The 27,050-nt window shown below is 37.6% G+C and overlaps 1 protein-coding gene across 20 annotated transcripts in view; it reads left to right on the forward strand.

Annotated features, from left to right (window-relative positions):
* The window catches only part of Picalm (phosphatidylinositol binding clathrin assembly protein), a 94,954-nt gene that overhangs the window by 47,286 nt on the left and 20,618 nt on the right, over positions 1-27,050 (forward strand). For 8 of the 20 annotated variants that reach the window (XM_036186315.1, XM_036186331.1, XM_036186323.1 and 5 more), the window contains exons 4-13: positions 2,176-2,278; positions 8,111-8,204; positions 9,744-9,855; positions 11,578-11,684; positions 13,606-13,647; positions 15,174-15,259; positions 17,149-17,272; positions 17,512-17,648; positions 18,158-18,261; positions 24,321-24,470. In XM_036186315.1, the coding sequence (XP_036042208.1) occupies positions 2,176-2,278; positions 8,111-8,204; positions 9,744-9,855; positions 11,578-11,684; positions 13,606-13,647; positions 15,174-15,259; positions 17,149-17,272; positions 17,512-17,648; positions 18,158-18,261; positions 24,321-24,470 (1,059 nt within the window). The remainder of the gene's footprint in view (positions 1-2,175; positions 2,279-8,110; positions 8,205-9,743; positions 9,856-11,577; positions 11,685-13,605; positions 13,648-15,173; positions 15,260-17,148; positions 17,273-17,511; positions 17,649-18,157; positions 18,262-24,320; positions 24,471-27,050) is intronic. The other 12 variants (XM_036186388.1, XM_036186397.1, XM_036186415.1 and 9 more) reach the window with 2 other exon arrangements.

Consider the following 27,050-nt stretch of genomic DNA (forward strand, 5'->3'; position numbering starts at 1 on the left):
GGTACTTCTTGGCTATTGTTTAACTTTTACTTTAAATCTTTTGGTGAAAAAAATGTATATAAACAGTGGCCATAGAGTCTAAATATACAGTTGGTTTTTGTCTCATTAACTACTAATTCTCATTTCCTTGAGGTGAAAAATTAAATAAATTTGTCTTAATATTTCTAACTTGTATTTTTATTTTATGTGTGTGCCTACAGAGGCTGGATAAGGGCATTCGATCCCTTGAAACTGGAATTACAGATGGTTGTTAGCTGCCATGTGGGTGCTGGGAGTTGAACCTCTTTGTAAGAGGAGCTGGGCCTCTTAACCACATAGCCATCTTTCAAGACCCAGAAATTAAGTAGTTAGTGGTAAAGATATTTATTTATTTATTTATTTACCCTTTTGGGGCTGAGGACTGAACCCAGGGCCTTGCTTGCTAGGCAAGCACTCTGTCACTGAGCTAAATCCCCAACCCGACTTTTATTCTTTTTATGAAGAGGTAGATTAGTTGTTTAGCATTTCAGCCTACCTTATAGAATATATTCTTGGTGAGATGGCCCAGTGGATAAGGGCACCTCTTGCTAAACCTGACCCCAGTTGATCCCCAGATCCACATGGTGGAAAGAAAGAACAGAGTTTTGCAAGTTGTCCTTTGGCCTCCACGTGCATGCAGTAGCAAGGAACATGCACACATACACAGACACACATGTACACAGACAGACAGACACACACACACACACACACATACTCTCTTATTTATATATGTTTTTAAAACATACATTCTAGCCAGGTGATGGTGGTACACACCTTTAATCCCAGCACTTGTGAGCCAGAGAGAGTTGGATCTCTGAGTTTGAGGTCTACAAATTGAGTTCCAGGACAACCAAGGCTACACAGAGAAACACCCTCTCTTGACAAACCAAAACAAACAAACATATATTCTATAAAGTTTTTAGCAATAATATTAAATAATAGTTAACATTTATTTATTGAAATTTTTGGAAAGTAATTTTGATTACTGGTGTACCAGTGTTTTGTTGGGTGGAGTCTGGTATCTGGTGTATAAACTATAAGCAAACTAGTCTAAACAGTAGGATAGACCTGCTTTATAACCAGTAGCTAGTTATATAATGATACTGGAGCATGAAAGGTTAAAGAGAACTTTTAAGTAAGTTGATTGAGGCTTGAAGAGCAGGAAGTATTTTCCCTACCAAGATAAGGAAGACTAGATTAGGGCGGGGAACAGCATGGACCACAAACCCAATAGCGTTTTATCAAGTATATTAACAGGGATGAAACTGGGTGGCAGCAATAATTCCTTTTCCCCCTTGTCTGTTTTCTTCTGACTTTCTAAATAACAAATCAAATCGCACGTGTGTGTGTGTGTGTGTGTGTGTGTGTGTGTGTGTCCGTGTGTGTCCGTGTGTCCGTCCGTCCGCATGAGTGTTATTATTGTCTTTTTACAAAGCAGAGATCAAGTCAAATTCAGTCTGTTTGAAGAAGCCACGTTAAAAGAAACTGACTTATTTTTCATCAAGGAGCAAAATTTATAGACCTTTGACCCAGACAGTAGCTAAAATACATGGTTTCTGGTATCTTAAAAAATAATGCTGATGAGGTTTTATGTTGCTGATTATGATAAAAGTGTTAGAATGATTTATATACATTTACAATTCATTGAAAATACTCATAAAACTCTGTCTTCAACATACATATTACTTTCCTTTTTATGAGACAGTGCTTTTCATATTTCTTGTAAGGTTGGCACATGTGAGTACACTAAATAATACACAGCTAAAGGTTTCACAACTATAAAAATAGAAACTTGATTTGATTTGAGGGATGGAATTATGGTTCTGCTGGGTGTTAAGATTGAGTTCTGAGGTTCTTAAATCATGAAATGGAACATGTTTTTCTAACTCCTGAAAAGTCAAGTATAAGACATATGGGTCAGATGAAGCAAAACAGACTTATTTTTAGTGAAATTGTAAGGGAATGGTTTTTAAAGCCATATATAATACACTTGACTTTTAATATGACTCTAAAAAATTTTAGGAATTTAGTGTGAAACTTATTACTTAATTTGCATCGCTGAATGTAGTTGGGATATCATTTTTTACTGTTGAATTATAAAGTTGTTTTAGTAGATAAACTTTAGATTTTAATCATTCATGAAACTTTGTTTTACAGGGTATGATATGTCTACATTTATTAGACGGTATAGTAGATATCTAAATGAAAAGGCAGTTTCATACAGACAAGTTGCATTCGATTTCACAAAAGTGAAGAGAGGGTGAGTTATGTTTTCATTTCTAATTCAGATATCAAATACTATAAAACAAGAATTATACATTGTGAATTGTAGAACTTTACCCAGTTTTATAGTTAAACTTTATTTTTTGTTGGAGGAATGCCATATACTTTTTGTAGTGTAAGTTTTTTTAAAGTTCTGTTTATCATTATAACAACTTTATTGAGTTATATTTCTCATGATTAAATATTCTTTTAAAATTTATAGTTAATTTTTAGTATGTTTACAAAATTATGTGACATAACCCTACTTTATGATTTCATTTCTTATATTTTCTTCCCCTAGCCCCCATCTCTATTCCCCACCCACTCAGTTGATTATGTTCAGTTTTTCTGGTTACTTTGCAATTCCATAGGTGTTTTAGGATCAGTGTGTTAATTTTGGTAGGTAAAACAGCCAAGAATTTTAATTAGTTCTTTTGGTTACAGACAGGGCCTCATGTTTCTCTGGCTGGCCTTGAGTTCTCAAGAGATCTGTCTGTTTCTGCCTCCTGAGTCCTCGTCTTGCATGCAGCCAGGATTTTAAAGTAGGAATCACTGACTGTATAGATCCATCTGGGCCACTTGTAGCATGATTAGTTTCTAATAAACATAAGATGTCTTTCCATTCGTTCTTTCCTTTACTGTTTGTGGCCGGTTGTGATAGGGTATGCCTATAATCCAAGGGTTACTACAGAGGAGAAAGGCAGGGCTGTCCCCAGTTTTCTTTATTAATTCTGGTTGGTCCCCCCCCTTTCTCTCTCTCTCTTTCCCTCCCTCCCTCTCTCCCTCCCTTCTTTCCTGAGAAGAAAAAAACATTGTTATAATACAAGGATTGAGATGGATGAGAAAGTACAGATGCCTAGACACCAACTGCATTGTGTGGTTTTTCTGATGGTCTTAAATGTGCCAAGGTACCACCAATATGCATCATAGTTTTCCATTGCTGCCCATTAGTTCTTGATCCTGAGGCATGAAAAAGTGATGGAGAGCACCCTTGCTGCCATAACAAAGCCCATCTTGATGTAGTTTAAGTAGCTGGACTGAGGTTGCTTGTTGGTGATCACCTGTATTGCTCAGCTCTATACCTCATACCAAAATCTAGGCAAAAGTAGGCAGAGGGCAAAGAGTGCTTGTGTCACAGGGGAAACCAGCGGTTCACTTTCATAGCACTCATTTCAGGAGCCCAGGGCTGAGAACTGCGCCCTTTGGATCCTAGGCCCTGCCATGCAGACCACGCTGCTATAAGCCACTCAGAGGTAGATGGCTTTGGGAATGACTGCGGCTCTCAGGCCAGGGCCTGCAGTGTCCACTTATATATATTTTTCCCAAAAATGAGTTCTCATCCTGTGTGCATGGTGGAGTGGTAGCTGTGTATGCTATAGCACATGTGTGGAGGTCAGAAGACAGCTTTATGAAATTGGGTCTCTCTTCCCACCGTTATGTGTGTGCCTTTTCAGCTGAGACATCATGCATATAAAAGTTGAGTTTAATTTGTCTGCATTATGAGTACTGATCGTCTAAGCACAGGAACTAATCACATGAATAATGTCTAGTAGTGTCTTATAGGCAGCTTTTCCTTAGGCTCTATCATAGTAGCTCAAGAAAGAGCCATTGAAGAGTTTTTTTTTTTTTTTAATGTATTCATTCATTTTACATCCTGATGAATTTTCCCCCTCCCCTTCTCCCACTTCCTCCCCTAATCCACTTCTCAGTTTCTGTTCAAAAGGGACAGGCCACCATGGGTATCAACAGAGCTAGTTGAGGTAGGACTAAGCTCCTCCCCTTGTGTTAAGGCTGGCAAGGCAATCCAGTATGAAGACTAGTTCCCAAGAGGCAGCCAAAGCATTAGAGATAGCACCTGCTCCCACTGCTAGGAGTCCCACAGATAGACGAAGCCACACAACTGTCACACAGATGTAGAGGGCTAGGTCAGTCCCATGCAGGCTCCCTGGTTGTCAGTTCAGTCTCTGTGAGCCCCTATGAGCCCAGGTTAGTTGTTTCTGTGAGTTCCTTTGTGATGTCCTTGACCAACTGTGGCTGGTACTATCTTCTCCCTGTCTTTGCTCGGTCCAATGCTTGGTTGTGGATCTCTGCATCTGTTTCCATCACTTGATGGATCAAGCCTCTCTGGTGACAATTGGGGTAGTCACCAATCTATAAATATAGCAGAATGTCCTGAGGTATCATTATGTTTATTTATTTATTTTTTCTCCAATAGTGTTTGGTTCTGTCTTAGGTCTCTGGACTATCCAGCCTCTGAGGCTGAACCAGTCATTGGTTGGTGACTCACACAATTTCCATGCTACCCATAACTACCTACCCCATCCCTCCATCCCTGTAGGTCAAAGGTGTGTGGCTGGGCCAGCGTTCCAATTCCTCCACTTGAAGTCCTTCTGGTCATAGAAGGCCAGTTCAGGATATGCATCCACCGTTGTTAGGAATTTTAGCTGGGCCATCATCCTTGTAGACTCTTGGGAGTTTTTCTTCACTCTAGGATTCTGCCTGACTGCGAAATGCCCCCCATTCCAGTCATCCCTTTCAGTTTTCTCCCCCTCCATCCACCCTTCAACCTGATCCTCATGTTCCCATTTCTACCCGACCCCAGTCCACTCACAAAATCTCTATTTCCCCTTCCCTGGGAGATCTAAGCGTCCCTTAGGCCCTCCTTGTTACCCATCCTTTCCTATGTGGATTGTAGTGTGGCTATCCTTTACTTTACAGCTAATACCCACTTATGAGTGAGTACATACCATTTTTGTCTTTCTGGGTCTGGGTTACCTCACTTAGGATGATTTTTTTCTAGTTTATCCATTTGCCTTCAAATTTCATGCTGTCATTGTTTTTTACTGCTGAGTAGTACTCCATTGTATACATGTACCACATTTTCTTTATCCATTCTTCGGTTGAAGGGCATCTAGGTTGTTTCCAGGTTCTGGCTATTACAAATAAAGCTTCTATGAACATAGTGGAGCAGGTGTCCTTGTGGTGTGATGAGCATTTAAAGGAACAGTGAGTGAGTGTGACACCACAGTTCTGGTGAATGCTTTTCCAGCTAAGCTGCCTTCTAGTTTACACATCCCAGAGGCCTAACAGCTGCCTGTGTACTTCAACTTGTTCTTGAAATTATAAACTATATATCTCAAGTGAAATTTTTAGGGGGGTTTTGTGGGGCATTTACCCACCAACCCCACAGCTCCCCAGAGTTTTCTTGGGTGTGAGCAGCAGGAAATTTTAGATAGAAGGATTTATAGTGCGGAGATAAACAGAAAATAAAGGATAGCCTTGAGAGGGCCTGGAACTTATTCCAATGAGCCCTGACTGTCTCTGACTCAGGATATTTATAGAGATGCCAAGGGGTGGAGCAAAAGACCTCCTCCCCCAGCACGGCCAAGTGCAGACCATCTCAGACACCTGCACTCAGGCCCGTGGCCCTAATCATCCTCTATGCGGACCTGCTGGGTAAAGCCACGAGGAGCCCACAAATGGGCTCCCACAGGGTTGGTTGGTTTGTTTTTGTCTGTTTTGGAGACAGATTTTCTCTGTGTAACCCTGACTGCCCTGGACCTGACTCTGTAGCCCAGACCAGGCTGGGTTTGGATCCAGAGATTCACTTGCCTCTGCCTCCCAAGTGCTTGCATTAAAGGCATGTGCTACTACAACCTGGTTTAAGTAGAAATCTTCAGAAAAATGTAGACATATACAATAGATGAAATCAAGTTGTTTTTGTTTGTTTGTTTGGGTTTTTTGGGTTTTGGGTTTTTTGTTTGTTTTTGTTTTTTAAGACAGTTTTTCCTCTGTGTAGCTTTGCGCCTTTCCTGGAACTCGCTTTGTAGACCAGGCTGGCCTCGAACTCACAGAGATCCACCTGGCTCTGCCTCCAAGTGCTGGGATTAAAGTTGTGCGCCACCACTGCCTGGCTGTTTTTTTTTGTTGTTGTTGTTGTTGTTTTTTGGTTTTTTTTTTTAAGCCCTTTTAAGTCAAGGAGAGGTGGATAGGTGGATTGTTTACCAAACTAACTTCTACAGATTTTTATGTTACATATTTAGGCACGTTGTAGATTGTAGTAGAGAGGTTCATAGGAATCTGATTTCTAACTCCTTGAACCCTGTTTTCCATGTGACTATTCCTGAAGGAAATATTTTGAAAGTTAATGAGCTGAGAGTTTGTGATGGTAGGCTAAGATACAGAAGTAGAGGGAAGTTTGAAGATACTTTGGAGTTCTCTAAAAAAGACTATAAGGATTGGTAGAAATTTTTTCTATTTTTGTGAAGTTGATAATCATGAATTTATGTGTCTGCCAGCTTGCCTAGTGGTGTGATTTTTACAAACCAATGAGTTTATATGCATGCTAGGCTAGCTTGTACCATCAACTGCATCCTCTGTGGGGTTTTTTTTTTAATTTGTAGTCACGTATGGATGTGAATGAATTGTTTGTTCATCCAAGATAATGAATTTGCTAAGTGGCTACAAGGGAGAAAGGTGCAAGAAAATTAAGTGTTTGCAAAGGGATGTTTACAATAGTAATATTTGATCAAAATCATTGTAAGGTTGAAGTTATTTCATAGAACGAAGTGTCAGTTTAGTCCCTTTGCATTTGGGAGCTAAGGGTTGGGATAATGTATCTGTGAACATACTATACATGTATATGGCTGCTATAAAAGAGACTTTGAGATAGAGAAGTTGGGTTGGTTCTTCATTTAAATGTTAAACCAAGAAGACTGAGACATTTCAGATATCTGTGATGGAGAAATGTCCAGAAAGTAAAAAATAACATCAGCAAGAAGGGATTAAATGAGAAGTTATAGTTTCTGGGAAGAGAGTGTGATAGTTATGTAAATAAGGACAAGCTACAAAGAGGAATTTTGGTCTCTCAGATCCCGGCAGCTGTTATCAATCAGTGTGGTACCTGAGAGAAAACAATGTTGAACATTTGATGGGTGTATTCGTGAAGCTAGCGAGGCTTCATATATTCTTGTTGTATGAATGCCCTCACACATGTTTCATGGTGTGTGTGGAGGTCAGAGACAGCTTTCAGGAGTTACCCTGTTCCTCCACCTGAGTTTCTGGGGACAGGAACTTCTTGGGCTCTTAGGCTTCTAGAAAGATGGTGTAAACTTAGGTCACCAGCTGCCCTGTTCCCAGAAGTTTAAAGGTTTTATTCCACAAAAGATTGCCCTGGAGCTTGTGATACTTCTGCCTTGATGTGTGTATGAAATGAAATTACAGGCCTGGCTATGAATAAATTAAATGGAATTAACTCCTGACTCTGTAGTTCTTAACTGTTCAGTGATTTCTGGCAATAGTTTCTTTTGCTTTTAAAGAAGTGTAAATCTGCTTTTACATATAGGAATGACTGAAGTTCATGCCATTTCTTCTTATGATAACTACACAATCTACCTGGCTGTATAATGTAAATTTTCACTTTCATTTAAAATAATATATGAATGGTATTCTTTCTGCATGTATGTGTGTACACCTTTTTTATATATGCTCACAGAGACCAGAAGAGGGGTTTATATCTCCTAGATTTGGTATTACATATGGTTGTGAGCTGCCATGTGGGTGCTAAGAATAGAACCTAAGCTTTCTGGAAGACCAACCCATGCACTTAACTACTGATCGATCTCTCTGTACACACACATGCTTCTCCCCTTTTTGGTAGCACTAGTTTTCAGCTGTTGGCTTTACATTCTTTTTATATAACCCTTACTTGAGATAAAGAGTTCAATAATGACTTAAGAATATATGATATTTCATCACAGTCTTGTTATTTAAATAGAGAACCAAATGGGAAATTTAGTTGTGAATTGTTTTTGGTTTATTTTCTTATTAGGGCTGATGGAGTTATGAGAACAATGAACACAGAAAAACTTTTAAAGACTGTACCAATTATCCAAAATCAAATGGATGCACTTCTGGATTTTAATGTAAGTCAATATGCTTTTATAATTCAAAATATAACTTTATCCCCAAGTTTTCGTAATTTTATTTCATGCTGTAATACTGTTTGGCTAGTGGTTGGGATTTTCTCTGGTGTTAGAATTTTAGTTTATACAGACTAAAACAAGTGATGGGCAAAGTGCTTTATTAAAATTCTCCACAGGAATTTTAGATTTTAAAAATGTAAGGATTTATTTTGTGCATAGTCTCTTCAGTATTTCACTTTTGTTTGGTAAGACTCAAAGCATGACAATTATTTAGAAATAAAAGGAGGTTCAAATCTCATTTATGATAGATAGCTGTGTATTGCATAGTGGCAATGTAGTCCCTGGAATTTTTTAATGATGTTATTTGGGTAGTGAGTGTTGACTAAGTGTTCAACAAACTACTCTTGTGTTTCATAGACTAGAAAGTGTCACACTATAATAACTAGTGAATTGAGAATCATTTTATCATTTTTCCAATTTTTGGTTTTTCAAGACAGGGTTTCTCTGTGTAGCTTTGTGCCTTTCCTGGAACTCACTCTGTAGTCCAGGCTGTCCTTGAACTCACAGAGATCCACCTGGCTCTGCCTCCCAAGTGCTGGGATTAAAGGTGTGCGCCACCACCACCCAGCTCATTTTTCCATTTTTATATGGTTGAAAAGTTTTTGTTTTGTGACATTTGAAAATTTAATGAAATTAACATTTCAGTGTTCACAGTAGCACTAGTTGGCCTATAGGCAGATTCTTCTTCTTCTTCTTTTTTTTTTTTTTTGCTTGTGCATATTGGATGCACTTTTATTAATATGTAAAATTAATACTCTTTCATAGGCAGATTCTTAATTGGCTTGCCTCGTGCTGTGACTGATTTTGTGTTACAGTAGTAGTGCTGGATTTGCTACAAAAGAGAACATAATTCCCAGAACCTAAAATCTTTCCTTTCATAAAAAGGAAGAAAAGCACTTGTTTGAAGACTATGGTTCTGGAAGACACAGGAAACTGGTGTTAGGTTTATATAGAGGTTCAGAAGGTCCAACCACGTATTTTTTCATTTAATGCATAGTTTGGTCTTATAAAATTGCTTGTTTTAGTGACTGTATTCTACTTTATTTTATAGAAAAATAATTACTTGATCTTACTCATAGTTCTAGTGCATGCTTTGTAAACCTATAGCATTATAATAAAGTTGCAATTAAGAGACTTGAGATGTAGGTGAGTGATTTCAAGAGTTAAAAGGTAAATGACATTTTCACTTTTGGGTACATTTCAAAACTTGAATGAATGTTCAGAAGTTGCTTTTTGTTTTGTTTTCTTCTGAATTTTTTTTTACTTAGAGTTATAATATTTGTCTGTAATTCTGATTGTGAGAAATCAGAAAACACATGTATTGAAAAACTTACATGTAATGTATATTCTAGTAGGAAAATAAGCCCTGTTTTCCTAATAAGCTGACATGTCTTAACTTATTGTCTTACTAGTGAGGAATCATTTTGTTATTATCATAAAATATGAGATAAGCTAATCTTATTTTCCATTTCCCCCTAGGTTAATAGTAATGAACTTACAAATGGGGTAATAAATGCTGCCTTCATGCTCCTGTTCAAAGATGCCATTAGACTATTTGCAGCATACAATGAAGGAATCATTAATTTATTGGGTAAATACTGCAGCATCTTAGATAACTTTTGTGTCACGAACTAGCAATACTGACAGAGTAGCTGCTTAAGCTGCTGTGGAGTCCATTGCAACAGGTTCAACATTTTTTGAGGAAAAAGTTTTATTCCTGCACATATGCATGTATATGTCTATCCATACAGTAGATAAATTCTCATTTTGATAACTAGAGTATTCAGCTAATTAACCTTTGTTTTTTTGTTTTTGAATGGTTTCATTTATTTTAGAAATATTTAAAATCAGTAAAGTTAGATTGAGGCATGATAGTACATTTTATGTTATATATACTTAAATAGAAAAGCCTCTTATTTCTTTGTCTTAGAAAAAGTATATTTCCTTAATATTTATTCTACAGTGAAACTTGCAAAACTAGTATGTGTGTATATAGAACTTTTCCTCCTAAATTTGAGGCACATATGTGTGTGTGTGTGTGTGTGTGTGCGCGCGCGCGCGCGCGCGTGCTGGGGATTAGAACCAGAGGGTTTTTTTTTTTTTAATGTTTAAATTATGCTTTATCTCTGAGCTGTATCCCTAGTATGTAAATTTAATTTTGAAATCAATAATTATTTTTAGGCCAGTCAATACTTATTTTTTTGGGTACCTTTTACTTTGGGGAGATTGTAGGAATTTGTGATGTTTTTTTACATATCTAGATGTATTTAAAATAGTCAATTTTGCATAGAAATGCATCTCTCAAAGATTGATTTAATTTTTATTTTTATTAATGGATACTTTTGTGTGAAATCTCTTATGTGTGGATGATACCTGTGTACAGTTAAGGTGCTTGTGGAGGCCAGATGGATCTCCTGGAGCTGGAGTAGCACACAGTAGTGAGCCATTGGATATGGATGCCAGAGACAGAATTCTGGTCCTTGAGAATAGCAGCAAGTGCGCTTAATACCTCTCCAGCCCCTCTTTTTCTTTAAAGATTTATTTATTTATTATGTACACAGAAGAGGGCACCAGATCTCATTTCGGATGGTTGTGAGCCACCATGTGGGTGCTGGGAATTGAACTCAGGACCTCTGGAAGAGCAGTCGGTGCTCTTCACCTCTGAGCATCTCTTCAGCCCTTAAGTGAGGTTTTAATGGAGTGGAAAAGGAGCGGCAAAAGTGCCACGGTCTTAACTATCAGATGCTAAGTTCCTCTTCACTCTAGTATGTCCCCCTGACAGTTTATTGAAATGTGGTTTCCATGGACTGGGGGAACACAGATGTATGGAGGGTACTTTAATCCACGAGGACAGGTAAATTATACTTATTTTTTTATACCTGAACAAATGCAGCTCTGGGAGTCATGGACATCAACTTCATGATTGGTAAATGTGATGCCTGGTATTGCTGTGTACAGATGAAATTTAAGAGAGCTTTTGAAGTGCCATTGGACAGAGCTGCTGTCTTAGAATGTCTGTGCTGGTATATTACTAGTGAAATATTAGAAGTAGACTTTATGTTTAAATGAAGTAAGATGTGTGTTACATGCAAGTATCCCAACGCAGTATTGTGAACAAAGTAGCAATGCGAGCACACTCCAGTGATCTTTCTGTTGTTTTCAAACTAATCTAGCCCTGATTTTTGTTGTAGAATAAGTCCTTTGAGAGAATTATGATCTTTTTGGAGATATGGCCTAATCTTTTTCCTTTTTTAGGAAACTTCAAAAAAGTTTTTTAATGTAACTAAGAGTATTTTCATACTTCTTTGGGCAGAAAAATATTTTGATATGAAAAAGAACCAGTGCAAAGAAGGTCTTGACATCTATAAGAAGTTCTTGACTAGAATGACAAGGATCTCAGAGTTTCTGAAAGTTGCAGAGGTAAGCTGTCTTATACTTTAGTTAATAGGTATGGATTTTGAAGAAATCATTACCCAAATTCAAGAACGAGTTCAATATAATAAGGTGTATATCTAGTATTAATATGTACTGTTGAATTCTGTTGAGTGGTGAATGAAAGTACATGCTGTCTATTTCATTTCTATGGGGTGTTGAAAAGTCATCTACTTTACACTGTATGCATCTCTACAAAGTAAGACTGTGTACTCTGGTGGCAATGATGTCTGTGTTTAGAATTACCATGTATTTTTGAAGGCTTGCTGTGGTGTTGGTAGCAGGAAAGACTCTGGGTCAACCTAAGGTTTTTTTTTCCTCCAGACAGGTCTGCAACTGAGCTGCACGATTCAGTTTTTCTCTCTTACATAAGTGAATTTTGAATATTTAATTGCTGAGTTTGAAGAGGTTATATGATAATCTAATTTTATAAATTTCCTAAAAACAATTATTATGAAATTGGCACAGAAGGCAGTTCTGATGTTTACAGGCATCTTTTATATTAGCAGAGACAACTCAAAGATTTTCCCTCTTTTTTACTCTTTTATCCATCACTGCCAGAAATACCCCTTCTTTAGGATATTTTGATCACTTACATTAAAGTCATTATTCTGGAATTACCAAGTTAATGGCTCTAGGCACTGTCCCCCCCCCCCTTTTTTTTTAACTTCAAGAGAGAGTTTCTTTGTGTAGCTCTGGCTGTCCTCTCTATGTAGACCAGGCTGGCCTCAAACTCACAAGCATCCACCTGCCTCTGCCTCCCTAGTGCACCACCACCACCTGGAGTGATACTTTATTCTTTAGCAGCTGGACTGACCTCGCTTATGATGCCTGTAGAAATTTGCTTTGATTCAGACAGGTCTTTGAAGGGAGAAATCTGATTTTTGCTCCTTAGTCCCTTAGCACCAGTTACGTATTAAAACTGTGAGGAAGCAGGGTTTATGATGCTATGATTCCAGTCAAGTTTTCAAGTAAGTTTGAATTTGTTGACATTTCTTTCTGGTCTCTTACATTCAGATGGAATGTATTATTTGTTCATGTGATCTAAGAAATATGAAAGATTCTGCTGTAAAATGTTGTTATGAGACCGTCCTTGGGCTTGCAATGTCAGTGAGAGACTTCAGCTCTTAAAATAAATGCAACAGGAATTTCTTGGACTGTGTTCCAAGGGAACAGTTGTCAGAGTGATGAGCTATTAATATCTAAGTAGGAATGAATTAGATTTTCTCCTGATTTCATTCTGAGAGTCTTAAAAGTTGAGTAAAAAGACAGTCAAGGGAGAAGAATACAGGTTCCTAATTCAGGTCTTCAACTACTTAGGAAGTAAGGTTTTTTGTTTTTGTTTTGTTTTGTTGGTAATTGTTTTTTTGATAGTTATCTAGTTCCTGAACACCATGAAAAATACAGTGACTTTATTATGGAGGTAGTTATATCCTAGTTAAATATCATTTGCCATCTGTGAAAAGTCTGATTACCACAATAAACAGACTTAAAAAAATTGTTTTATTTGTGTGTGTAGGCACTTGAGTGCCATGGCATTTGTGTTGAGGTCAGAGAATACCTTGTGGGAGTCAATTCTCTTCCTACCATGGGATTCCAGGGATCAATCTCAAGTTGTCAGTCTTCACAGCCAGTGCTTTTCTCTGCTTAGCCTGCTCACTGGCTCCCAAATAAAGTATTTTCTGTGGTGACGGTCAGGGGAAGCATTTTTTATGAAAAAAGACAGAAAATTAGTTTAAGGCAAGTTGATGTTATTAGATGTGTTTCTTTGTTTATGTCCCAAGGAAATTGTTCATAGTCATTCTCATTTCTCCCAGTGTTACTATATGGCACATAGAAGAGGTAATATTCTTATTGTTATAATTTTACATGTTAAATATAGCTTTTTTGTTTGTTTGTTTTTTTGCAGCAAGTTGGAATTGACAGAGGAGATATTCCAGATCTTTCACAGGTGAGTAGGTTGTTAAAGCATGAATCCACTGTCATGTGCACTGCAGGGCCAAGATAAGTAGTGATTTCTGTCAAGGGTAGTATGGTTTTTCCTTATAGTTTTTAACATTTTACTATATTGTTGAAGAGTTCTTTAACATTATGACACATACAGTGAGTGATGAACTCATCTCTTACTGTGGTGGGCCTGTCTACTGCTATACTTTAACAGCTGCATCGTGGAAGAAGCCCACCCCAGCATGGGTAATAAATGATCCATGAAAGTTGTGCCCAGGAAGTTAATTTCCTATCCAGCTTGCATGCAGTTTCACTTAGAGACTCTTCTTTCCTAATGGATATTCACTAGTCATAGAGCCCTATGTGGATCTTCGCACATTCATGAGTCTTATAAGTTTCCCCTCTCCCTTCAGGAGGGCCCTTTTCCCTACAGGAGGGAATTGTTTGCTTTTGAAGATATGCATACACAATTCCTAAACATACACACACATTGAAATCTAGATTGCACATATGGCAGAAAACATAGTATTGGTCTTTTCTGAGTCTGGCTTCTTTAACTTGATGGTTTGTACTTCCATCCATCCATTTTCCTGACAGTATTATGTCATTTCACTACAACTGAGTAAAAATTCATTGTGTATACCTCCTACATTTTTACTTATCCATTCACGTATTGATGCACATCTAGACTGGTGCTACACCATAGCTGTTGTGAGCAGTTAAGAAATAAACATGGACGTTCAAGTATCTCTGGCATATGATTTAGAATCCTTAGGGTAAATGGCCAAGATTATTATAGCTGGGTCATTTGGTATTTCTGGTTTTTTAGTTTTGTTTTGTTTTACTCATGTTAAGTATATGCCGTGTGTGTAGGTACCCAGGCAGGCCAGAAAAAGGCATTGACTCCCCTGGAGCTGAGGTTAAAGTTGATTTTAAGCCACCCTGCGTGGGTGCTGGCAAACAGACTCAGGTCCTCTGGAAGAAGCAGCAAGCACTTTTCATTGCCGAGCCTTCTCTTTGCAGCTCTACCCCCCCCCCCCACCCTGGGATGCGCATGCATGTAATTTTATGTATGTAGCATTTGTGACTACATGGGTCCAGGATCCAGAGATCGAACTAAAGTTGTCAGGCTTGGCAGCGAGTGTCTTTACCTACTGAAAAATTATCTTGCCAATCCTAAAACCTATTCTTTTATATGCATATTAAATAGGTATGTACTATATTCTCAGTAATATTTTTACTAAAATTTCACCTATATTAAATATTTCAAGAATCTTAGGTTCTTACATGATTCTTAGTTTCATGCTTATCTTTAGTTCTTAATTTTTGGTGATGCTTACTAATAACTTCAATTAGTTTATGTTACAGTAATAATAGCAATAAAAGATTATAAGTTCTTTTTGGTAGCTAAAAAATCCCCACCAGTAATTAGTACATGAGGTTTTTGTTACTCTCATGTTAGATGACATTTGACTTATTTTGTAAAATGTTGTAGTAGTCATGAAATTCCTAATATTTGTGTAATTTCAGGCCCCCAGCAGTCTTCTTGATGCTTTAGAACAACATTTAGCTTCTTTGGAAGGGAAGAAAATCAAAGATTCTACAGCTGCAAGCAGGTACATTGTTTTTTTGAAGGGTGAAAATGAGAGTTCTTTTTTCGGAAGGAGTAGAAGAAACCAGCTCAAGTTCAAGCTGTGTGGTGTCTCTATCTTAATTTAGTTATCTCTGAGATTGTGTTTAGTTAGAGTAGCCACTTTATAGAATTAGTGATAGGGATCCATGGGGGCAGGTTAATTTACTTTAGCGCTTATAGCAGTAAGTGTGGCCATAGTTTAAGATGATGACACTTGACGCTGTGGTTCAGAATTGTGGTTTCACTAATAAAACTTACCATAAGGATCATGCTTGGGTGTGTACTGTGCTTCAAAATAAAAAGATAATTTTGTATTAATTTGTTCAACCTTTATAATATCCTCATGGTAGATGCAGTAGTAATACCACAATTTGGGCCTAAGATGTCTGGCATCATATTTCATTTTTTATACCTTTTAATGGGATTGATTGTTGTCATGTCCCATTTTAATTAAGTCAGGTTTTGAGCTCAGGTGACCTAGCAAATTAAAAATAGTAGAAATTATCTCATATTGATCCACTAATTGTTTTTAGTCAGGTGTAGTAATTGCTTGAATTTCTTGTGAAGATTTCACCTCTTTATTTAAAAGAATATGTAAAATATATAGTGAAACCTTTTCTTTGGTTCCTTTTGATTTTTAGTTTAAATTTTGGTGATTTCTCCTCCTTTGTTAGTAATAAAATTTAAGCAATGTGAGGTACAGTGGCTCCTACCTATAATCCCAGAACTTGGAAAGCTGAGGCAGGAGGAAAGCAAGTTTGAGTTTAAGCTTGGTCTATATAGTGAGTTAAGGCCAGCCTGGGCTACATTGAGGGCTCCTCTTGTGTGTCCCCTCAATCCCCCAATTCCAAGGGGAAAAATCCACTAATGATTTTTTAAATAGTATTTTGCACAAGATTTTCATTTTATAGTAGGGTTTTAGAAGTACTATTATCACCAAGATGTTAAAGACCAGTTGGTTATAGGAAAGACATGAAAAGAAATTTACTCACATGGTTTAGGTGTACCAGTTTCCCTCATGATGTGATTGGCTTATTTTTGTTATAATTATGACTCATCCATTGTCTTCTCATTGGTTCATTTATACTGATTTTACATGAATTAGATTAGTTTTTGCCACTTAATGTATTTTAAAATAACAATTACTAGTGTGTACATAGTAGGAAAAGGAAGAATAATTGAAGCCAGATGTAGCTCTTTCCCCTAGAATTTAATGTTGGTTTTGATATATAGTATGGATAAATCTTTCCGAAGGGGGAAGGAGACAGCTAGTGAGAAGTAATGAATTGCCTATATGTAATAGATTTGAAAGGAGAATTCTGGCTTGTCAAAAAGGTAGCAAGCACATAGAAAGAAGGTGCCACCCAAACTCATGACTGAATTGAACTCAGGATTCCTTTTCAAGGAACCTGACGTCCACTGGGAATAGCTTTTGTGAGTGTTGTAGAAAAACAAACCTAGACATCCATGATTTACTATTGGTCCCAAGCTTTGGTATTCTTGTGGTAGAACTGTCAAAAGCCAGGGCGTTCATTGGTCTATGAGCTGTCTCTTAGAAATGGAGTCAGTTTTGTTGTTTTTCTAGTAGGACTCTCCTAGGAATGTGAAATCTCTTTCTGTTGCATCCGTGTCTTAAGAGAGGCTCTGTGTTGGAAATTTTCTCCTGAGTTGGACACTAACTCTAGAAGCTGGGAATTTGCAATTCAGTCAACAGTGTTAAAAGTGTTGGAATTTTCTAGGTCATTGGTTTGAAGATTCCATCTGAAGTACGAGTTTTAGGTCTATAAACTTGTTACTTTAGTTTATCAAAAGCAGGACCACTTCATTTTATGTTGTAGCTATGAAGTGTTTACTTGTATCTGCTTCCTTTAGGGCTACAACACTTTCCAATGCAGTCTCTTCTTTGGCAAGCACTGGCCTATCTCTGACCAAAGTGGATGAAAGGGAAAAGCAGGCAGCATTAGAGGAAGAACAAGCTCGGTTAAAAGCATTAAAGGTAAGTAAGTGCGGGCTTTCTCTTTGGAAGAACAAGTAGAGGGGTCATTCTATAAATGACCCTCCAGCCAGACCTAAGTTTGTAATTGTGTAGCAGTCCTATAGGCTGAAAGTCGGGTTCACTTTTCATCCCACAGATGAGAATGTGTGGAAAGTCAGGGAGCACCCTCAGCTGTTAACGCGGAATTAGAAAAGGTCCTTTTTCAGTCTATTCCTTATGCTGAGTTCCTTTCTCAACAGGAACAGCGTCTAAAAGAACTTGCAAAGAAACCGCATACCTCTTTAACAACGGCTGCCTCTCCTGTGTCCACCTCAGCAGCAGGAGTAATGACTGCACCAGCCGTCGACATATTCTCTACTCCTAGTTCTTCTAACAGGTACAGTGGGGAGTAAGGGTTTCTGAGTCTTTAGTCTGAGAGCTTAGCGTCTCAAATACATGCTTTATAGATGCTAGGAGTTTGTTTTATGATTTTGTAATCACAAATTAATACAAAAGGTATAGCAAACAATGCAATTGGTATACTACCTAAATAAAGATAAGGTTATATTTATATAATTAGGAAATGGAATATGGTTAAATTACTAATTTTTAAATTGGAATATACTACAAAGGAATGGGTGTTTTCCTGGGAAAGTCATGGAGTCTTTCCAGAAAAGGTATTGTTACTCAAATTCAATAGAAACTTAAGACATGTTCAAGTATTTTTCTGGACCTCTTTATAATTATATGAAATGGGGAGTATGCAGCTGTTACTTTTTTAGAATTTTCTTTCGAGGCTTACATTGAAGCCTTTCAGTCTTAGTTTTTGGGAGTAGGATACAGGAGACCAACTAATACAGCAGAGTTCATCTAGAAATAAAACTGCTTTGTACAATGTTTTCCTAGCACATCTAAGCTGCCAAATGACCTGCTTGATTTGCAGCAGCCAACCTTTCATCCATCTGTCCATGCTATGTCAACTGCTCCTCAGGTAGCAAGTACATGGGGAGGTAAGCTTTCATTCTCTTTTAGATGTTGTAGAGGAATCTTCCCTCTCCATCAAGTAGGAGAGGTTTTGGTTGTATTTGATACATGGGAACTTGAGAATAATAAACTAATTTTTATCTCCTGAAGATAGTTCTTATTCTTTATGAAGTATTAGAATTCATAGTTAATTATGAAATAAGGTTTAGGGAAGATGAAGTTAAATATGAGAAGAATGATCACTTTTGAAAGTATGAGATCACCCCTTCAACGTGAATTTCAAATGTATAGTAGTTACTGCTTTTGATGTACAAGAAAATTTCCTGGTGGGTAAAAAGCCTTACTTTTGTGAATGTAGATGATAAAGTTCTGGTAAAACTCATTGTGTTATCAACCAGCAAAGTATGTTGTGACCAGGTATCTCATGGTGATTCTTGTCCTTTTTAATTAATTGTATTTTATTTTATTTTATTTTATTTGTTTAATTAAGTGTGTTTCAAATGTTGATTTAATTCAGACTTGTAAGATAACAGCAATGTTTGGTGCCTGTGAGTAGGTTTTTAGTTCTAAGGTGATAATGGTCTAGTGCCGTAAAAGCCAAGTGTGTGTGTGTGTGTGTGTGTGTGTGTGTGTTTCACAGTTTCAGTTAGGCACCTGCTTCTCAGATCATCTCCTTTGGATAGTTTTGGTGTGTATGTATATATGTATGTATATTATTTTATAAATAGTCATCAAAAATTGCTGGAAAGATAAAGGTATTTTCAGGAAAAATGATGCTAAGTAGAAAATTAGAAAATGTTAAAATTTGTATTGGCTTTCATGTAATGTTTGAATTATTAAATTGTTATAGCATATAAGATTTTCATATTCAATCATTTGATTTAAAAATACAGTTTATATGCTTTTCTTCCTTTCTTCCTTCCCTTCCAGTTCCCCCCCCTCCCTCCCTCCTTTCCTTTCTCTTTTCTTTTTTTTTTTTTTTTTTTTTTTTTTTGTAGTAGTAGTACTGAATATTGAATCCAGGACTTGCCCACATTAGGCAGAGGGTCTGGCATTGAGTTGCATTACCAGCCCTAAGACACTGTTCTGTATACTAGAATCTAAGCTCTGTGAAGGCAACACTTATCTATTATTAATTAGAGAACACTTGGCAGCAGCGGTGGTTGTTTGGGGGACAGCAGCATTTGTGCCACAATGCACATGTGGAGGTCAGAGAACCACTTGGTGGAGTCAGTTCTCTCCATCCACCTCAACGTGGATTCTAAGGAGCCAACTCAAGGCTCTACCAGAGCCTTGTTGTTTTTCTCACACTGTCTCTCAGGCTGGTCTCAAACTCATGGCAGTTCTTCTGCCTCAGCCTCCAAGTGTTAAAATAGTAGGGGTAGAACCAGCCTACTTTTCTCTTCAGTACAGGTTGTAAAGAATTAATAATTAAGCACTAGATTTATACTAGTTTTGTGTAAGCAATTGGGTTAGTTTAATTCAGCAAAATCGTGAAATTTGAGTGTAATTTCTAAAGGTAATTTAATAAGTCTATTAGAATTATTTTAGAGTTAAACTATAGACAGCAAATTAAAGGTTAAGAAAGGAGTTTCTTGGTGCTGGAGGAATGGCTTAGTGGGTAAGAGTTCATGCAGCTCTTGTAGAGGACCTGGTTTAATTCTCAGCACACAACTCAGGTGGAGATCTGATGCCTCTAGCCTCCTTACACACTCACATGCACATACCCAGTCACAGACATAAACATAGTAAAATCTTAGATCTAAAATAACAGTAGAGTAGAAAGACATTTCTTAATGTCCTAACAGATTATGGGTTTATAATTTTGAGTTTGATACATTTTTATGTTTTATTTTCTATTTAATCTCAATTGTGCTCTTTGGGGTACGGGCAGCGGGGTGGTCTCTATTTTGTCCTGACTGTCCTGGAATAAAGTAGATCAGGCTGGCTTCAAGCTCACAAATATCTCCTGTCCCTGTGCTAGGGTTAAAGGCAGGCACCACCACTTCCAGCTCTCAGTTGCTTTTTAAAATATTAGAATATGGGCTGGAGAGATGGGTCAGTAGTTAAAACTGGGTTCAGTTCCCTCCACCCATGTCATCTCACAAATGCCTGTAACTCCAGTTCCAGGAAATCTGATGCTCTTCTCTGGCCTCTACTGGCACCAGACATACACTTACATACTTAAATACAGCCAGAACACTCATAAAATAAAAAATAAGTATATTTTTTAAATATTAGCATTATTAACAAGACCATTAAGTAATTTTAATTTCTTGCCTTTATTTTTAATTTTTTGATAGTTAATTAGCTTTTTTGTTGTATCTTTTTTTAAAAAATGATTGTGGGTTCCTTATTAGTCCTCCTTCCATGAGTAGCCAAGATAAGGAGAGGAGAGAGAACAGGCCAGCTGGTGCAGGGAGGGACATTTCCACAACTTCCATTTAAACATAGAACTAAACGGATAAGCACTGTTTCTCTTGCAGTGAGAGGTTAATCTTCTGTTAACTTTATTTTAAAACTATATTTGTTTATTGAGATTTGTGCGTGCACGTGCGCGTTCATGCGGGGTGTGGTGTGGGGGGGCGAGGCAGATGTTAACTTTTGGGAGTCAGTTTTCTTTTCCATCATGTAGATCCCAGGGATCAGACTCAGGTTGTCAAGCTTGATGGCAGGTGCCTTTATGTGTTTAGCCATCTCGTCAGCATTTTTTTATTTAAAAAAAAAAAAAAAGAAGCTGAAAAGTTGTTTTTCTAACTAGACTTAAATTTTTAAAGGTTAGTAGTATACTCAACATTTCAAAGGAATGGGACTATAAAATTCTTGTATATCATGTACAGTAAGATGAACAAGTAAATCTGAAATGTTGAACTCATGCAGCAGGTAGAATGTAAACTAGGGAGAACGGTTTGCAGTAAACCCTGTCTGTAATAATTGTTTCTTAATACTCTATATAAATACATTATATTTAACTGTATTTTGTTTCTGTTTTAAATTACTTTGCTTTGTTGGCTATTTCAGTAATTTGCCCCACATTTTAGCATTTAGCTTATTGCACATGAGTAACAAAGACTTTAAAAATAGAAAGCAAATGATGGGCATGATGGCACATGCCTTTAATCCTAGCACTGGGGAGGCAGAAGCAGGTGGGCCTCTGTGAGTTCCCATCTCAGAACAGACATAGAACAGAAGGAATAGAAATTGTACTGTTACTTTTCCAAAACCTTAGTTATATCTGAGGAAGGTAGTGTAGACTTTACTATGAACCCTTTACTGTACACGGAATTCAACCCCTCCTTCCTCATTAAAACAATTAGCTTATGAATTGGTGATAGTTTCAGTGTTTTTGATTTCTACATGATGAGGTAGCTGAAGTATTTAAAGGAATTCAGTCAATAGAGTCAACAGTAAACAGTTAAATTATTGTTCATATCCTTAATGTTTGGATGAAAAAAGTTTTTAATTTAAGCCATTTACAATAAGGAAATCTTCAGTATAAGAAAATTTGACCAAAACAGTTTTTAAAAGTCTTTTTCTGTTTTTTTAATGTGGCTACAATCCAGGACCTCATACATACTAGCCAACAGCATTACCACTGAGTTGCAGCTTAAAGCCATCCTGAACAACATGAGTCCTTGTCTCAAGACAAAACAGAAAGTAAATATAATGGACAAAAGTATTTAAAAAAAATTTTTTTTTAAATTCTTCTCACAGATTATATCCCTACTACAGTTTCCCCTTCCTACCTTTCTCCAGTCTCCATCTCCCCTAGAAAAGAGCAGGCCTCCTAGGGTCATCAACCAAACATGGCATAATACGCTACTATAAGACCAGGCACATGCTATCAAATCAAGGCTGGATGAGGCAGTGCAGTAGGAGGAAAGGAGTTCCAAGTAGGCAAGAGTCAGCAACACCCCTTCCCCCTCTCCTACTATTAGGAATCTCACAAGAACACCAAGCTACTCAGCCATACCATATTTGCAGAGGATCTGGGTCATACCTCTAAAGACTCCCTGATCTCTCTGAGCCCCCCGTGAGTCCCACTCAGTTGATTCTGGGCTGTGTTCTTGTGGTATCATTGACCCCTATGGTTCCTCCAATCCACCCCCCCACCCCCCCACCTCCGACTCTCAGAACTCTGCCCAATATTTGGCTGTGGGACTCTGCGTCTGCTCCCATCAGTTGCAGGATGAAGTCCCTCTGGTCTCTTTAATGGCGATTCTGCTAGAGTCTGATCTCAGAACACTATGCAAACAGGGCAAGCTGTAGCTTGAAGGTTTTATGGCTGGGTTGGATTTTTTCAAAAGTTTTAAGAGTAATAGGGAGATCACTCAGTGGTTCAAGTACTTGCTGCTGAGCAAGCCAGAGGGACCCAGTTTGGGTTCTTAGAACTTATGTAAATGCCAGGGCGGGTATAGTGGCCTGTAGGTCATTCTAGATTTCAGACTCTGACTGGAAACAAAATCTTAGGAGCAACCTGGCTAGATAGACTAGCCTGAATTGGCAAGCTCTGGCTTCCCTTGAGTGTCTCAGTGAATAAGGTGGAAGAGAGATTGAGGAAGACTACAGGTGTCTGCTTCAGGCCTCTATACCCACACCACATAGATGCAAAATACCTGTACTTTCACCACACTGGAGACACTCAACAGAGAAAACAGTTTGGAGATTTGCCAATCAAGAGAAATATGTCGTAAGTCATGGCTCCTAAGGCACTGCGTGCCTTTCAGTTCCCAAGAAACTAGGCATTCCCTCAGTATGCAGGCTACCTATGTTTCTCTCCTCGATTCCCTGAACCTTACATTTGCCTTTAGTACCAAAACCAACTTCTTACGTCGGTTTATTTCTGAATTATTTTTCTTACATTGTCCCTGTACTGTTCCATTTGTTGTTGTTCATGAGAAAGCTGTTAAAGCATCCTGAATTTGAGTAGTTCATTAGTATATTTTGAGTTTAGAAGTGAGTTTCTTACTGTGAATTGCTATTCTATAGGAATACTTGCTTCCTAGAAAATTACTTAGGATAATGAAAAAAATTTAAGGGTGCTTTATAATTAAACCCATTAATTTGTTATTTTGTTGTGATTTTCTAGTTTTTAAGTCGTTACAGTTAGGGTTAATGAATGTTTGCCTTGAATTGATTGACTAAGGGAAGTGTGCCTGTCAGAGTAAGTGGGCTAACTGGTTCTTAGATTATTGGTTATTGTTCATTTATATAGTGGTAAAACAGGAACAGATTGGAAGAGGCTGCTGATTGAAAGTGTAGAATCATCCTCTTGACTTTAATTATATTACAAAGAAAAATAGGATGCTATGTTTGCTATCCTGTTTTTTTCTTTCCCCTTTTAGCTAACCCTTTAAATCTTGAGGCTTTAATCACTAAAACAGCTATCTTGCAGGAGGCAAACAAAAGGGAATATGTAATTCAAGAGTAACTTTAGATACAGAATTGAAGGAGGAAAGCCTTTAGTTTTATGATGGGAACATTTGTTACCCTGTAGGTAACCACTTTAAGACTTTCAGAGCTGTTCCCAAACAGCTGGGCAGTCATCTCAGTTGTCAGCAGGTCCCCCCCCCCTTTTCTTCACTTTATTTAATTTTTCTGACAATTGAACCTAAACAGGAGTTTTACAAATATTAGAATCAATTTCTTACCTTAATTTGAAATGACTATTTCTTCTGCAAATTTACTCTATACCATACCTTTACCAAATGCTTATTTCAATAATTTGAATAAACAGATTTTATACCATCAAAACCAGAACACTCAGCCAGAGTAGGTGCAAGGTGAGTGGTATGGAAATATTTTGGTGGTTATTTTCTTATTTAACTATGTGACTGTTGGCTTTCTAATATGGGAGAGCAAGTCTGTCAGTGATGATCTGCTGCAGTTGTTAATGGAGACAATTTCCCCCTAAGGATTTCTAGATGTTAAATGCAATTCTTTCATCTTAGTGATTAAATATATTTGTGTGTAAGATTAATAATAATATAGCTACTACTTTTCACTTTGCATCTTTTGACTAATTACAATACTAATTTATTTACTTCCTTTCTTCATTTTGCTGTAATTCACTTGGACTGCACAGATCCTTTCTCTGCTACTCTAGATGCTGTTGATGATGCCATTCCAAGCTTAAATCCTTTCCTCACAAAAAGTAGTGGTGATGTTCACCTTCCCATTTCTTCAGATGTATCCGCTTTTACTGCTAGGACACCTACTCATGAAATGTTTGTTGGTAAAGTACCATTTAACCTTTTTTCCCTGTTAATGTTTCTACTAAGTATCTTTTTATTTATGTGCTAATTACTTTTATAGTGCTACAGTAATTACTTTGGATTTTAACATCAAACTTTAAAATAAACTGGAGTGATAATGCAGTAAGATTCTTAAATTGATTCCTTAAATACTCCTGGTGGTATTTAATGCAGATTTTAGGAAATAGAGTACTTTGATTCTGAATTTCCTGTTTTGTTGTCTCCTGTAGTGTAGCACTCCAGCTGTCTAGTATCTTGCATAATATCCTGCTTATTAGTTCAGAGAATTGATTTAAAAGTAACATCTAAATTTACATGGTTATGTGTGCTTACACCTTTGAGCACTGGAAGGAGATGTGCTGTCATTAAAACTGTTGCATATTATAATTTCATGTTGATTTAAGTTGTACATTTCCATAGTCCCTTTCATAAGTCTTTCACTTCATTGCTTATCTGAAGATAAAAGAAAAATTAAAACATATGTATTCCATTTTAACTAATAAGTTAGAAAAGTGACAACTAACCTGCCATTACAGTAGGAAAAGTTAACCTCCAAAAGTTTTGGTGCATGTCCTGGATCTCTCTCTGTAGACCAGGCTGGCCTCGAACTCACAGAGATCTGCCTGCCTCTGCCTCCCGAGTGCTGGGATTAAAGGCGTGTACCACTGCTGCCCAGCGAAAAGTCAAAATCTTACATGAGTTATTTAGAAAATAATAAGTTTTAAAGTATATACTAAACTTGAAAAAAGAAAAGCTAGACTCTTTGTCTAGGCCTGCTTCTTTATCTGTAAAGTTAGGTGTTTGAAGATAGGTTAGAATTGGCTGAAAAGCCAGTGACTTCATACTTCTTTTTCTAATGAAACAGTTGGGAGTTTTTTGTTTGTTTGTTTGTTTATTAAATTAATATGGTGATTTTAATTTTAGGAAGTTTTAAATTGAATGCCCACATGACTTGGATTTCTCTGACTTTTTTTTTTTTTTTTTGGTTTTGGTTTTTTGAGACAGGATTTCTCTGTAGCTTTGCAGCCTGTCCTGGAATAGCTCTATAGACCAGGCTGGCCTTGAACTCACAGAGATCCACCTGCCTCTGCCTCCCGAGTGCTGGGATTACAGGCGTGTGCCACCACTGCCCAGCCTTCTCTGACTTTTATGTTTTGTTTTAATTCATTTTATTTCCTCTGTCCTCATTCCTTCTTTTTCTCTTTGATCTTGATTGCCTTGTCAGGATTTTCTTGGCACTCAGGCTTACCCTAGTACTACTCTTACATGTCATGAGCCTTCTGTTGTTGTGTGCTTACTTTATTGATTTATTTGTACAGGAGAGGTGTCTTTTTTCTGTATAATGTAAGTTTTTCTACTTTCTCCCCCTAATAAGACAGGGACTCACTGTGTAGCTCTGGCTATCCTGAAAAACTCAGTATATAGACCAGGCTGTCCTTGAACTTAAAGATATCTGCCTGCCTCTGCCTCCAAAGTACTGGGATTAAAAGTGTGTCCTACCACACCTGGCTGAATTTTCATAAACTTTTTAAGAATAAATAGACCCACTTCCCTCCCTCCCCCGCAGTGGTACTGGAGACTAAACCTAGGAACTTGGGCACTCTCAGCAAACTCTACCACTGAGCTATATCCCTGGCCCTTACTTGCTTTTGAGAATGTGCTCCTCCCCTTCTGTTTTTGTTTTCCTTATTTTTTTAAGCACATTATGATTTTATAAATAGATACCTATTATGCTCTTTAATCTATACTCATGACTTGGACATCTTCATGAGAGTGTATTACCTTTACTATTACTACCTTGTGGAATTTAAAGCTCTTTGTGTATTCATTGAATTTATTGATTTCTTTCCAACTGTGTTCTTTTTTCATGTATGTGTGTATATCTGTACGAGTGTATGTCATGTATATATGAGTGCCTTTGGAAGCCAGAAGACGGCATTGGATATCCTGGGGCTGGAGTTAAAGGCAGTAGTGAGTCACTTGATATGGGTGCTGGGAATTGAACTCTGTTCCTCTGGAAGAGCTGCAACTACTCTTAACTACCAAGTCATCTCTCCAGCCTTGCAAGTGTGTTCTTGGTTAGTGCACTACAATAAAAATAAAGCCCAGCTAATTGTATGTGTTTATGCATAGTACTCGATTCCCTTCATTTAAATTGTCATTAAAAGTATACATACCCAGGAGTGGTTGGCTCATGCCTTTAATCTCCTTAATCCTTTAATGAGTGTGTGGGGGTGTGGATGGATGTGTGTCTGTGTGTGAGCACCACAGTTCAAATGTAGAGGTCTGAGGACAACTTGTTGCAGCTGGTTTTCTCCTTCCACCATGGGGCTCCTGGGGATTGAACTAAGGTTGTTAGGCTTGATGCCTTTACTCACTGAGCTATGTTGCTGGCTTGCTTTTAAAGATATTTGGGCTGGGCAGTGGTGGTGCACACCCTTAATCCCAGCACTCAGGAGGCAGAGGCAGGTGAATCTCTGTGAGTTCGAGGTCAGGTCTACAGAGCTAGTTCCAGAACAACCAGGGCTATACAGAGAAACTCAGTCTTGGGGGGGTGGGGG

The sequence above is a fragment of the Onychomys torridus genome, chromosome 1, assembly GCF_903995425.1.
Source record: "Onychomys torridus chromosome 1, mOncTor1.1, whole genome shotgun sequence".
Classification (NCBI taxonomy): domain Eukaryota; kingdom Metazoa; phylum Chordata; class Mammalia; order Rodentia; family Cricetidae; genus Onychomys; species Onychomys torridus.